The 12,133-nt window shown below is 41.8% G+C and overlaps 1 protein-coding gene across 1 annotated transcript; it reads right to left on the reverse strand.

The window, feature by feature from the left end:
* Positions 1-202: 202 nt before the first annotated feature.
* On the reverse strand, positions 203-11,614 carry hrob (homologous recombination factor with OB-fold). Its single transcript, XM_007567701.1, has 10 exons — positions 11,394-11,614; positions 11,209-11,259; positions 10,081-11,118; positions 9,915-9,998; positions 7,454-7,588; positions 5,579-5,687; positions 2,462-2,547; positions 2,254-2,373; positions 1,937-2,153; positions 203-520 (listed from the first exon to the last, which is right to left on the reverse strand). Exons 1-10 carry the CDS (start codon positions 11,394-11,396, stop codon positions 465-467), a joined length of 1,899 nt encoding a protein of 632 aa, XP_007567763.1. The 5' UTR covers positions 11,397-11,614; the 3' UTR covers positions 203-464.
* Positions 11,615-12,133: the final 519 nt, after the last annotated feature.

The following is a 12,133-nucleotide window of genomic DNA, read 5'->3' on the forward strand; positions in this document are numbered from 1 at the left end:
CAGTGAGGCAGACGTAGTGCAGGACTCAGAGTGCGAGGAGGAAATCCCTCCACAAGAGCATGTTAGTCACGGTGAGGCTCCACCCTGATGCAGACAGCACTGGGTAAACACTCTCCATCAACGAACCGCTGGAAGGGACAGTCGGGGGACACATCACTGCGTTACATGAGAAAAATGCAAGAAAACCAACAAGAAACACCAGCAGGGAGGCAACAAAACAGCTTTAATGTTGCATAATTACCAGAACAATCTTCTGTCATATAAGCAAAGACGATGTAGTGAAATTTCTTGAAAAATAAATCAGTGATACATAAGTCTATCCTGCAATGTTTACTGAATTAAATACAGCTGGTATTGTCTGCAAAAACAAAAAAAACGTAAACATACAATATACATATTTAGCTACAAGCTCTTTGAAAAGTGACTTTAAGGATTGCGATGTCAGAAAAACAGGAAAGGTGATGTCAAAAGCTGTAGGCGTCCTCCTGTATCTCTCCCAGCAGTTCGTCCAGGTCGTCATCTGCAAACAAACAGCAGACACAGCACTGCAACAGTGTTTCCTGGAATTAAATAATTGGAGGAAAAGAAAAAAAATAATTCTTGTCTGCTCATAAAGTGCAGTGACTGCTGTTACAGATGAGCGCTGATATTTTGGCTTGAAGGTTGTGACATTCAAAGGTTAGTGGATGTACAGTACCTTCTCACACAAATGCTTTTTTACAGGCAGCAACATATGCAGTGATTGTGATGAAACAACTCCATGTGTGAGCCTGCAGGCATGAGCTGGAGGGCAAAAAATACCTGACAATAGAACAAATTCTGTACACCTGAATCCACATCGAGACATCTATGAAACCTGCAGGCTGTGCATCGAGGAGGAGAAGCAACCGGCCAATGGGAACATCCAGGCTTAGCTTAATTATTAGAGCAGTGCAGGTAAATTAATCGCCTTATACCGGGAAATCCAGCATAATAATTAGACTGCACAATACATTTCTCATACATGATCAATATTGGATTAATGTTGCAAAGGTTTGAAGTGTGATAGCCGTTGGCTGTTTATAAGTATAAAGTCTTTGCATACAGACGTAACATTCAGCATGGTGGATGAAGTGTTGCTGCCTTTTAGGAGCAGCACAAATATATTTAGTGGGACAGGACTGGAACTTTAATGTGTCAATTTTGATGAATTAATAGCGTAGATTTTAACAGTTAAAAAATGTTTAATGGAATTAATCACATTTTGTTTTTCCTCAACAAAAATCCAGAGGCAGAACCTTTGTATTGTGTTTCTCACCGGCTCAGGTTACACAGCTCTACATTATGATGTCACCGGGTGACTCTGAATCCGTCCAATCACTGAACAGATGCTTAGAGCAGACAAATGTGTGGATGTCCCAAAACTTTCTCCAGCTGAACAGAAACAAAACTGAAGCTATTGTCTTTGGACCTAAAGAGGAGCGACCTGGAGTCAACTCACAGCTTCAGTTATTACAGCTGGAAACTAGAGATCAGCAAATCTGGGTCTGAACCTTCAGAGTCACATAAAGACAGTTACAAAGTCGGCCTTCTATCACCTGAAGAACATTTCCAGGATTGGAGGACAACGTCTCGGCACGATCTAGAGAAACTCATCCATCCGTTTATCTTTAGTCGCACTGATTACTGCAACAGCGTCTTTACAGGTGTGACTAAAAAAAAAATCGATCAGATCCAGAAGGCTGCTGCTGGTGTTCTGACTAAAACCAGGAAGGAAGAGCACATCACCCAGTTCTACACTGGCTTCATGTAGCTCAGAGAATAAACTTTAAAGTATCACGCCAAAGTAACGTTTTGTCTTTAGTTGTTGGTGACCTAGAGAATCATGTTTAGGCAGAAATCACTGAAAATTTCTGTTTTCCACCCATAACTCAGAGTTTCAGAATCTGTGTCCAACCTGCGTCCCAGACTTGTTCCTGCTGTGCAGGATTCCTGCTGCCGTTAACCGATTTGTTCCCCTGACTGAGCCTTTGCACTCGAGGGGCCTCGCCTCCTTCCGCGCGCCCTTTGTCCCGTTTCCCTTCGTCATCCTCTTCGTCAAACTCTAGCTGCATCCGAGACACCGGCTCCCGAGGGACGCCTGGAGCCAGGGCCGCTGACGACACCGTCGGCTCCTGCGGGAGGCGTACAAACGGGGTTTAAAAGCCTGTGAGGAAGGTTTTAAGACAACATTTTATGGGTTTGCTGTGGTTCCCGTCCCCAGCTGGCGCTCACCAAGACAAACGGGGGGAGCTGAGTGGACAGACTGACCCCAGCAGGAGAGTAGATCCGCAGCAGGTTGTTGGGCGTCACGTTCAGGTAGTGGTTGCGATGGGAGGGAGAAAAAACACCCACCTGTTCACCAAAACAAAGCCAAGCTGATTGTTAATAGCTGCGATCAGTTCCGGGTCAGGCATGTGAAGCGTTTTCTAACGAGTCTCACCTGCTTGAGGAGCAGCACAGCTCCGGCTTTTAACTCCTCACATCTTTCTTCTAAGAGACGCCGATGCACCGTTCCCTGAATCTCCCCTTTAGCCACAAATCAGAAAAGATGAAAAGAAGTTTATGATCAAAAAAAAGAGGAAAATGTGCTGCCATCGCTTTGATAGAGGCAGCAGCTTTAAATCAAACAAAGAAATTAATAAATAAATGGAGGAATTTCAAACGCAATCATCTCCCATTTGTAAAGCAAAGCAAAGACTTTTTTCTTCAAACAAAATGCTGTTAGTTGACGTGTTTACATTCACAACTAGTGACAAAGATTACTTTTGATATATCAAATTGGAGGGAGGAAGGGGAATCAGATTTAAACCAAATATATCAAAGATCAGAGCTGATCAAGAGAAAATGAGCCAAATCTGATCACTGATGTCTTTTTTTAAATTCACCAATTAGTGCGTATGCAACAAACATTACAAAGTGACAAAAAGCAAGGAGGGGCATTGATCTATAAAATAATTAACCAGATAGCAGACTGAGTAGCAGCAATAAAACAAAAAAATCAAAGAAAAAAACAAGGTATATTACATTGAAAACAAAAACAAAACGTCATCAATAAGTGTCACAACAAAAATTAAATTGATAAATGTGGATTAGAATACGCTTTTTCTTTCAATAATAATTTTAATTATTTTTCTCTGATTAAAATAGCATCAGAGATATATTTGGGAAGAAGCGGAAAACAAAACAAACAGGTAGAAATAAAAGTTCATGCCAGAATAAAGAATAACTTTTAAAAAAACACTTACTAAAAGGAGATAATTCAAATGTTTTTTATGTGTCCTTAAAACCTATTCTGTTCATTTAAAATGTACTTATTGTTTAGTCAGACCTCGGCTCTTCTCTCCATTTAGAAAATACATCTGGAATCAAAATTTACATACGGCTGATAAAAAGAAACGCCATCTTTTCTGGGGGAAAAAGAGAGAAAACTTTCTCTTCCTCACATGCTGTTTTTATTTTAATTATGTAAAGCACCTTGAAATGCCTTGCTGCTGAAATGTGCTATACAAATAAAATTTTATTGATTGATTTGATTCTGTTTTAGGTCAGTTAAAAAATTATTTCCATTTTCTAAATGCCACAGTGATGAGAAACGTCTGGTTTCAACTGTAAAGATGAGAACAAATCCTAAATCAGACGCAAAAAGATAACAGAGCTACAAGAAGCTAAAATAAATCTATCCTACCGTTCAACACAAGCCGCAACACAACTATTAAACCTGATAAATAGGGATGAATTTTCATGCATTAAAACAAGAAAAGTTCAGAAAAACAGTCTGACAAATTGTTTCTGGCCTTTACAATAAGTGCTGCTGACAGCTTCTCACAGCAGGAAACTTTCAATTCAACATTTGCTCTAAAATGAGGATTTTCTTAGAAAACGGACGTGTGGAAATACCTTTCTGAAACACTTCAGCTCCTCAATGACTGAGAATTACAGCCATGAATAGATACAGCAAACCCACCAGACTGAGGAGAGAGATGGGATCACAGAAATATGAAGGAGCAGCTGCTCTCCTGCTGGGAAAGCTCAGGAAGATTTGCTTTTTCACCAGCTGATCTCTCTCAGATTTTACTTCTCTTGGCTGCTGGGTGGAAAATCTCAGCAAAAACCCAGAGCAAGTGGGGTGGACATTTGGATTTCCTCCAGCCACCCTGAAGAAAATGTTTTACAGCAGTTCAGGAACAACAAAACTATCCTTTAAATATCGACTCCAGAGAAAAACAACAGCAGGGCAATGATTGGGGGTCATAATGGTGAGATTAAAGTTTACAGCAAGTTGTTCAGGTCCTGAAGAAGCACAGCTGGGTTACATTTGTCTGATATTAAAACATAAAAACAAAATTTAAGCGCGTCAAAACAAAACAAAAATCTGAAAAAAAAAATACTCTCTCAACATTTCTTTTCTCATATTTTAACTTCATTGACCTACACAAGCTGCTACTTTCCACTTCCACAATGAAACTTTGTGCAGCTGAAGGTGCCGAGAGGTCATTTAGCTAAAAACTGAGAATTACATTCCTACTATTAGAAATCAGATTGTAGGAGTGAGAAAATGTTGCAGCTCTTCTGGAAACAGGCTGTAGAGCTTCCAGTGGGCGGGAGGCTCATTACGGAGAGGAACAGTCACTCCTGGTGTCAGAAGCACCTAATACCCACCCACCACCGACTCCGGTCCACTATAACTGAATCACTAATAGGCACTTAAGTCCAGAGCTGGAAAACATCCACTCCTGCTGATAATCAGCTCCACCGTATGCGGCAGCGCTCAGGAGCCCATGGCAACAGACTCTGCGTCGGATCAGAGGAAGGAGTCGGACGGAGCAGGAGAGGGGACAAGTTCAGGACATCAGGACGCTTCCTGCTGCAGACGCGGGACACACGTGGGCTGGCCTGCGTGTGCCCTGCATGCATGAGTGTGTGTGTGCAGCCAAGCTTGTTATAGCAGCTGAACTTTTGCTGCCAATGCCACGTGGAGCGAGGCCAATGCTCCAAGAGCAAATGTCAAAAGTGGGGGGAAAAAAGGGAAAAAACATCTCGCTGCTCTCCCTGTGGGTTGAAATCTCTCTCCTTTTTTTTTTCTTCAAACCGGAATGAGTGTTTTTCAGTGTTTCTCCAGATTCAACAACTCCCACAAGAACATGTTTCACATTTCATATAAACTCCTGATGTGATTTATGATGGGTTTGGTAAGACTTTATTAGAAGCGGTGTGACCTGACAACAGTCATGAACATGAAGGAGTCTTCATGAATGTTCATGACTGTTATGAAGTGTCATCTGGTACATAATGACTCTTTTAATGCAAAGTTGACTCTTAATGTAAGTTCTAATGCAACTTTGTATAAACATGTAATTATTTACAAAATAATGCAAAGTGGACACTTTTAATGCACTTGTAATGAAACATTTAATGCAGATTTGCATTAAATGGCTCATTATTCACTAAATGGCACGTCATGAAAACTCCTTCATGTTTGTAACAGGTGTTATATCATGTTTATAACAGTGTAACGTCAGTATTATGCACACAAATAAAATGTTTGTGTGTGTTTTACCTGTTGGGTCTTTAAACACGGCCTTAGCGTCGGCGTTCGTGTGGATGATGCTCTTCAGCAGAACGGCCATGTTGGGCACTTTGTTTCTGGGTAGCTGTTTTAGAGCAGCCTGATTGGACAAGGAGAAAATCAAACATTTTAACTTTTTCTTTTCCTCAAGTCTTTAAAAAGAAGGCAGGTTAATGTTTCCTGTTCCCACACTGTAAATACTGCTGCATCTGTATTAGACAACCCAGAAACCAGGATAATTCAAATTTTAATTATGTTTACTGTGTGTTTAGTTTGCCATCGTCGTGATAAATTCCAGTTTAGGATGTTTAAAACTGTTTGCAATGTCAAGGATTGTTTCATTCACTGTTTGTTCAATGAAACCATCAATAAATTTGAAGATAAGATCAAATGCAGTTTATATAAATCACATTTCTTTATGTGTCCAAAGGAGGCTGATCAGAAATAAGAATGTTTTTACAGAGCAGCATTTGTGTTTGTGGGGCTATTATTGCTGTAAAACACAGTCGCAGTCACGTAATTTCCATAATAAACAGTTAAAAAAGCTTTTTAACCAACACAATTAGTCAACAACAGATTATGTAGGGTTGGGGATTTATGGCATTGTTTATTTATTATAATTTTAATTTATTGTAATCATGATCAATTTCAGTTACTGAAGAGAAGTAAAAAATGATGATCAGAAAGGTTATTTCCTTTCACTGTTTGTTCCATGAGAGAATCAATAAATTTGAAAATATGACAGTTTAGAATAAAATAAATCACTATTTTCAGTAAAAATAGTATAAATGGGAATTTTTTTTATATTTGTGGCTCTACGAATGCTGTGCCATGCAGTCACAGCCTGAAAAATAATGAATAGGATTTTTATTTAGTACCAGAAAATATTGCAGTAGTCAATATCACCCATACCTAATATGATATTATTGCTCAATATGCAGCTATAATGTCTTTGTTAGATTAAATAGTGGCATCAAAGTTCATGCCGTTTGTTAAGATATAAAAAGCGACAGCAGATTTCTCACCTGCCGATTAATTAAAGCAGCTGAAATTATTTTGAGCCTGCGTTCTCGTAATTCCCTTCCTTGATCCGAGCTAAGACACCTTTGTAAGTTGAGAAGCGTGTGATTGATTTGACTCAACATTTCCTCTCGCAGCAGCTCTCAGGTGTCGCTGCGTTTTTATTTACTTCATATTTATGCCGAGAGGTTTTGTCAGTGTGACAAATTGTTTGCGGGGAAAACCGGCCCTTTAATTCCTCCTGCTTTCATCTCCTCCAACAGATCCTCCAAGTGAGCATCTTAATCACCTCGGCCTTAAATATCACCGCTTTCGCTGTTAATTCATTAACACAAACAGCAGCTATAAGAAATTCGCAGATCTGAGCAGGATTTACCGCTGGGATGATCCTCTCTTTCCACTTCATTAGATGGAACAAGCTCAAGCTGCGCGCTAATTTGCTCAGTGATGCAAACACAGATTTTGGGAAGCTGATATTATTGTGAGGAGCTTAACCTCATCAAGCTCAGCCGGCGTCCTCCCAGTGACTCTGTACTCGCATGTGAATGGAGCGTGAGGGCCGCTGCAGAGGCCAACGTGTGCGCTCAGACTCACAGACGCTGCCTCCAGTGGCTCCTGCCCACAGAGGGAACAGAGCCGCAGCAGAGTCCCTATTAGTGTGACTGATTAGTGATCATACTTTTTATAATCATAAAACACCTCAAGAGCCGCGCCGCCGTTTGTCTTGATTATGCCAATAGACCCCCAGCAGTCACACAGGCTGTTATTAAAGATGATGAATCATTGTTAAAAAGCGCCTGACCTAAATACTCAGCAGCACCGACGGGAAGTTCGGGAGTGCGCTACCTTTCGGAGCACCATGACGACGCTGTAGGTGTGCAGGAAGCACGACAGATTCCTCTCATCCAGTCCCATCTCAGCCTTCATCGCCGCCCAGGCGCAGCCGCTGAACTCCTCTTCCTCAGACTGTGAGCTGGAGCACTGAAACGACAGAGGGGACGGCGTCCTTAATGCTGCTACGCATTCAGTGCCTTTCGGAAGTATTTGTAAATCTGAAAAGTTTTCCAACTTTCAGACGGCGTAGACCAACACAAAGAGGTGCAAAACTGTTAAAGGTGACTTATTATGCTTCCATGAACAGGTTAGGATGGGTCTATGGGCAACTTGGAACATGTTCGTTACAGTTTTTTTTTGCACAAAATCACTCAGATAATAACAGGGTGAGCTACTTTAGGCCCTCCTGTCACTTTAAATCCTAATAAGCTGCTGCTGGCCACCCTCCCCCAACTCAACGTTTACGCTCACACATGAAAATGGCTGCAAACAGATGTGCATTTACAGCCTTGAAAAGCAGAAGTGGAGCCTCCTGCACAACCAACAAGAATGCAGCAAGTAGTTTCTGGATGGTAAGTTCCAGCAGACACTGTGCAGCACATGGAGTGGTAAAACCAGCTGATCAAATGTACTTGGAGCTCAGTCTGGGTTGCTAAGTAACGGGCTGTGCTTTGCTGGGGTTGCTAGGTGACGAGCAGTGCCTGCTGATTTGTGACGTTACATACCGGAGGATTTTGAAATGGAACGTTTTTCAGACATCAAACAACATTAACTTATTGCCAAAAGTCTTTATTTATTTATTATTTTAAGTGCTTGGGCTGTTTCTTTAAGCAGTAGAAACACAAATTGAAGTACAATATGTTCCCTTTTATAGTGTGATATGGATTTCTACTGAGCCCAAGTTATCAAGTACATCAGTGTGCAGACGACTGCAAAGGATGGTTACAAGTTCCACCGTCACCAGCTCCAATATGTTAATTCTTGTTGGATGAATCTCACTGCAGTAAACCCCCAACTGAGCCAGATATTTGTCGCAGATGCTAAAGAGTTGGAAGCACCAAATGATAGATTAGAAAGAGAGAGAGAAATAAATTGGATTTATCACAACTTACACAGTCAGAATGACTTTGTACTAAAACTGTTATCCAGTTAATCAGTCAGAATCTTAAAACTGTTTCTGTTCAGAACCACTGGCCTGTGGGACTAAAAATAAATTAAGCAAGATTCATTTTTTTCTTATTATTATTCTCATTAAACCCTGAAAGCAATATAACTGAAAAATGTATCCCCTCGGTTTGAGTAAACACAGGACAGCCTTGAAGATGGAAGAAAATTAATATTACAAAAACGCATAATGACTCAGCAGTGAAACACAAAGCAGCACTCTTAATTTCAATACAGCTAGAGGCCAAAACTGTACATGGAAATGAAATCTGATTAACCACACAGAACCAGGAACTGGATTGGTTAGGAAACGGTTAGAGAAAATAAAAAAAAAAATCAGTTTTGTTTACATCCTCCGTGTTGTAAAGAGGAAGAAAATGTTCTTAATCAGTCAGAAGGGGAGGCCGCCGTCGTGTCGAGCAGAGCGCGGACACACAGGCTACCACTGATGATGGGGAAAAACAACAGATCAGCAGCTGTGTCAGAGGAGAAAAACAACTTAAAAGCAGCAATTCCCCAGGAGGCAATGAAAGCGTGCAGCAGTAGGTGATAAAGAAAGTTTGACAAACACCCAAAAGGAAAAAAAAAACACATATCCAAAGAGACACAGACTCTAGCAGATTTTAAATAATTTTGATGCTGAATGCATTTTTGTTGTGGTTGTTAATCTATGAGTGAAACAAGAAATGATGCAGATCAAACCCAAGCATGACAACCTTAAAAACCAAATTCAGAAACAAGTCTGCAGTAGTCACCAGAACTCACTTACTGGTATTAATTCAGATTACAGCCTAACATTCTTCCATGGCAAACATGAAACATGAGTTTTCAACCTTAACGAATGCACCACTTTTCCCATTTCTACCAAATCCAATCTTTTATGGTCAAAATTTGCAGCATTTAATATAAAACCAAGTCAATACATAGAAGTTATATTTGCAAGGATTCAAAATATGTAAAAGGACTCATTAGTGCAGCTCTACTCTGCAGATTTAAGGAGTAAATTACAGAAAGATTGAAAATCTGGTCATGCCTCATTGTAAACATTGACCAAATTATATCTGCTGCAATCATTTCATTTATTAATAAGGCTCTAAAAAGAGCATTAATCCAAAAATCAACTTAATTAAATTTCTAAATGGTGTGAGATTTGGGTTTCCTCTAGTGGGAATATTTGCAGGCTGGAGAAAAATGTTTAATTCTCTTAGCTTGAGGGAATAGTTTTCACTTTCTGCAACACGAGTTATTTAAAAGTTGTTTGCTTTTAGTATCGACGTGTCCGGTGGGTTGCCTGTGGGGTTTTCTTTACCTGACTCGGCAGTCGAGCCACAGCCCCATGAGAAGGAGTGTTAGGAACGGAAACCACGATCTCGTCCAGATTCTGACCCTGAGGCTGAGAGAAGTGAGAAAATAAGCTCATAAGTCTTTAAAAAAAACAAGCTATGAAAAACAAAAAAATCAGGAAAGGATCCAACCTGTTGAGGCAGCAGGCCTGCAGGACCAGGGAAGCGTCTCGTTTGGGGCTGGTGAGCCTCGGAGCGCCGCCTCTTCTTGGGAAGTTTGCTGGACGCAGACACCAGCTGGACCAGGCGGTTGGTGAGGACCGGTGTGTGCAGAGGATGTGGGCTCGGGGCGGAGGAGTTCACAGAGGCAGGAGGCCCCGGGGAGACCGTATTAAAGAGACTCCGAGGCTGAGAGGCGGCTTGTGGAGTCATCCACGGCTTCTGTAGCTGCTGAGGATGGCTGGGAGTCCTGGAAAAGCTGCTGGGTGCCAGGGAAACGGCAGGAATCCTGGAGAAACTGCTGGGTGCCGAGGAAACGGCAGGAATCCTGGAGAAACTGCTGGGTGCCGAGGAAACGGCAGGAATCCTGGAGAAACTACTGGGTGCCGGGGAAACGGCAGGAATCCTGGAGAAACTACTGGGTGCCAGGGAAACGGCAGGAATCCTGGAAAAGCTGCTGGGAGTCTGTGGAGGAGCTGCAGGGAATGAAGCACAACTGGTACTTGGAGGCTGCAGATGTGCAGAAAAAAGACTCTGTGGAGCTGCAATAGAATTACAGTAGCTAGAAGTGTCCCGCAGGCTCCTGGTAGGAGGCGTTTGGATCGTGACATAAGTAGAAGGTCTCAGTGTTTTCGCTGAAGACGGAGGCTCAGCTGCTGCAGGCGTAGAAAGTTGCCTTGTTTGGTTGTCGCATTCATCCAGGTCGGCCAGGTCAACGTCCCAGTCATCAAAATCATCCTGAGCTGTGCAGGATGTGTTAGAGGAAGCAGAGAAAGAGGAGATCTGCCTCAACCCCTGAGCAACAGTTTGTGCAGCACCACTGTGCATGGCGCTCCCTGACACCGAGCCATTGCACAGTTCAGCCAGTTTCTCTCCCGTTGGCTGATGGCACGTTTTCTCCTGGTCTCTGTGAGAAACAGACGAAGCCCGCAGGCTGCAGGATGACACGACAGCTGCCGCTTTGGATGGCCCTGCCACCGAGCAGGGGCTCCAGTCTGTCCCCAGCACATCCTGGGACAACAGGAAGCAAACTGAGGTCAGCAGATCACCGAATGGAAAGAGGACACTGTGATAATCAGACATATGAACCAGGTGCGTTACCTCATCATCAAAGTCCTCGTCTAGGCTGAACAGGCCACTCAGTTTGCAGGTCTGTAACACAGAGTCCAACGATTTAACGTCTTCAAGCGCAAGAAATAACAAGGGATGGATTTAACCGACGTAAAATATCCACTAGCATTGCTGTTAGCTCAGATAGCAGTTCAGATTGATGGACTATAACTCACCATGGCAGTCAAGAAATATCACGATGAAAGCAGAGTCTGTTGGGTTCAGATAAATACACCAAACTGAAATCGAATGCCATTCAATAAATGACAGATAATAAAAGAGTCGTTTTTCTCCCCAAAACGTCTTTTCTTAAATTACTAAACAGGATCGACCAGAAGGCAACTTTTCCCCAGTTTGCTGCTTCTTGGTACCCCGCCGATACGTTCGAACGCGACGTGCTGACGTAACGACCACTCACGCATTCAGTTGACGTCGGTCAAGAGCGTTCTCTGCTCCTTAAGGTAGCATCGGTTAGCTGTAAAAGCTTAGCTAACATCTAGAGTACTTTCTGTTCGTATTTAAGCGCAAACTTTTAAGAGCACAGAACTTATGTCAACAAATAATAAATCTGAAAAGCCCGTTTACAAATGTATAGAGGATATTTTTTTTAATTGCTCTGTATTTCGGAATTTCTAATTATTAGTTGTTAGCTTTTTACTTGATGACAATCGTTATTACTGTCACGTCTTATTTTACTCTTATTTTATTTATCTTTTTCCAGCCCGAAGTAAACAAATGAATAAGTAAAAATGGTAAGCTGCTTTATGAATCACTCGGTTCAGTTCATCTCGTCCTCTGTGTGTTGTATTAAATGTCAACATCTGTGCTCTTTGCTTTTTACTGGAAATAAACCTAAGGCTAATGCTGCCATCTAGTGGTGACATCAAATAGTGCGAGTATCAGTTTGCATTCTGAT

Source organism: Poecilia formosa, unplaced genomic scaffold (assembly GCF_000485575.1).
Source record: "Poecilia formosa unplaced genomic scaffold, Poecilia_formosa-5.1.2 Scaffold212, whole genome shotgun sequence".
In the NCBI taxonomy this organism is placed as follows: Eukaryota; Metazoa; Chordata; class Actinopteri; order Cyprinodontiformes; family Poeciliidae; genus Poecilia; species Poecilia formosa.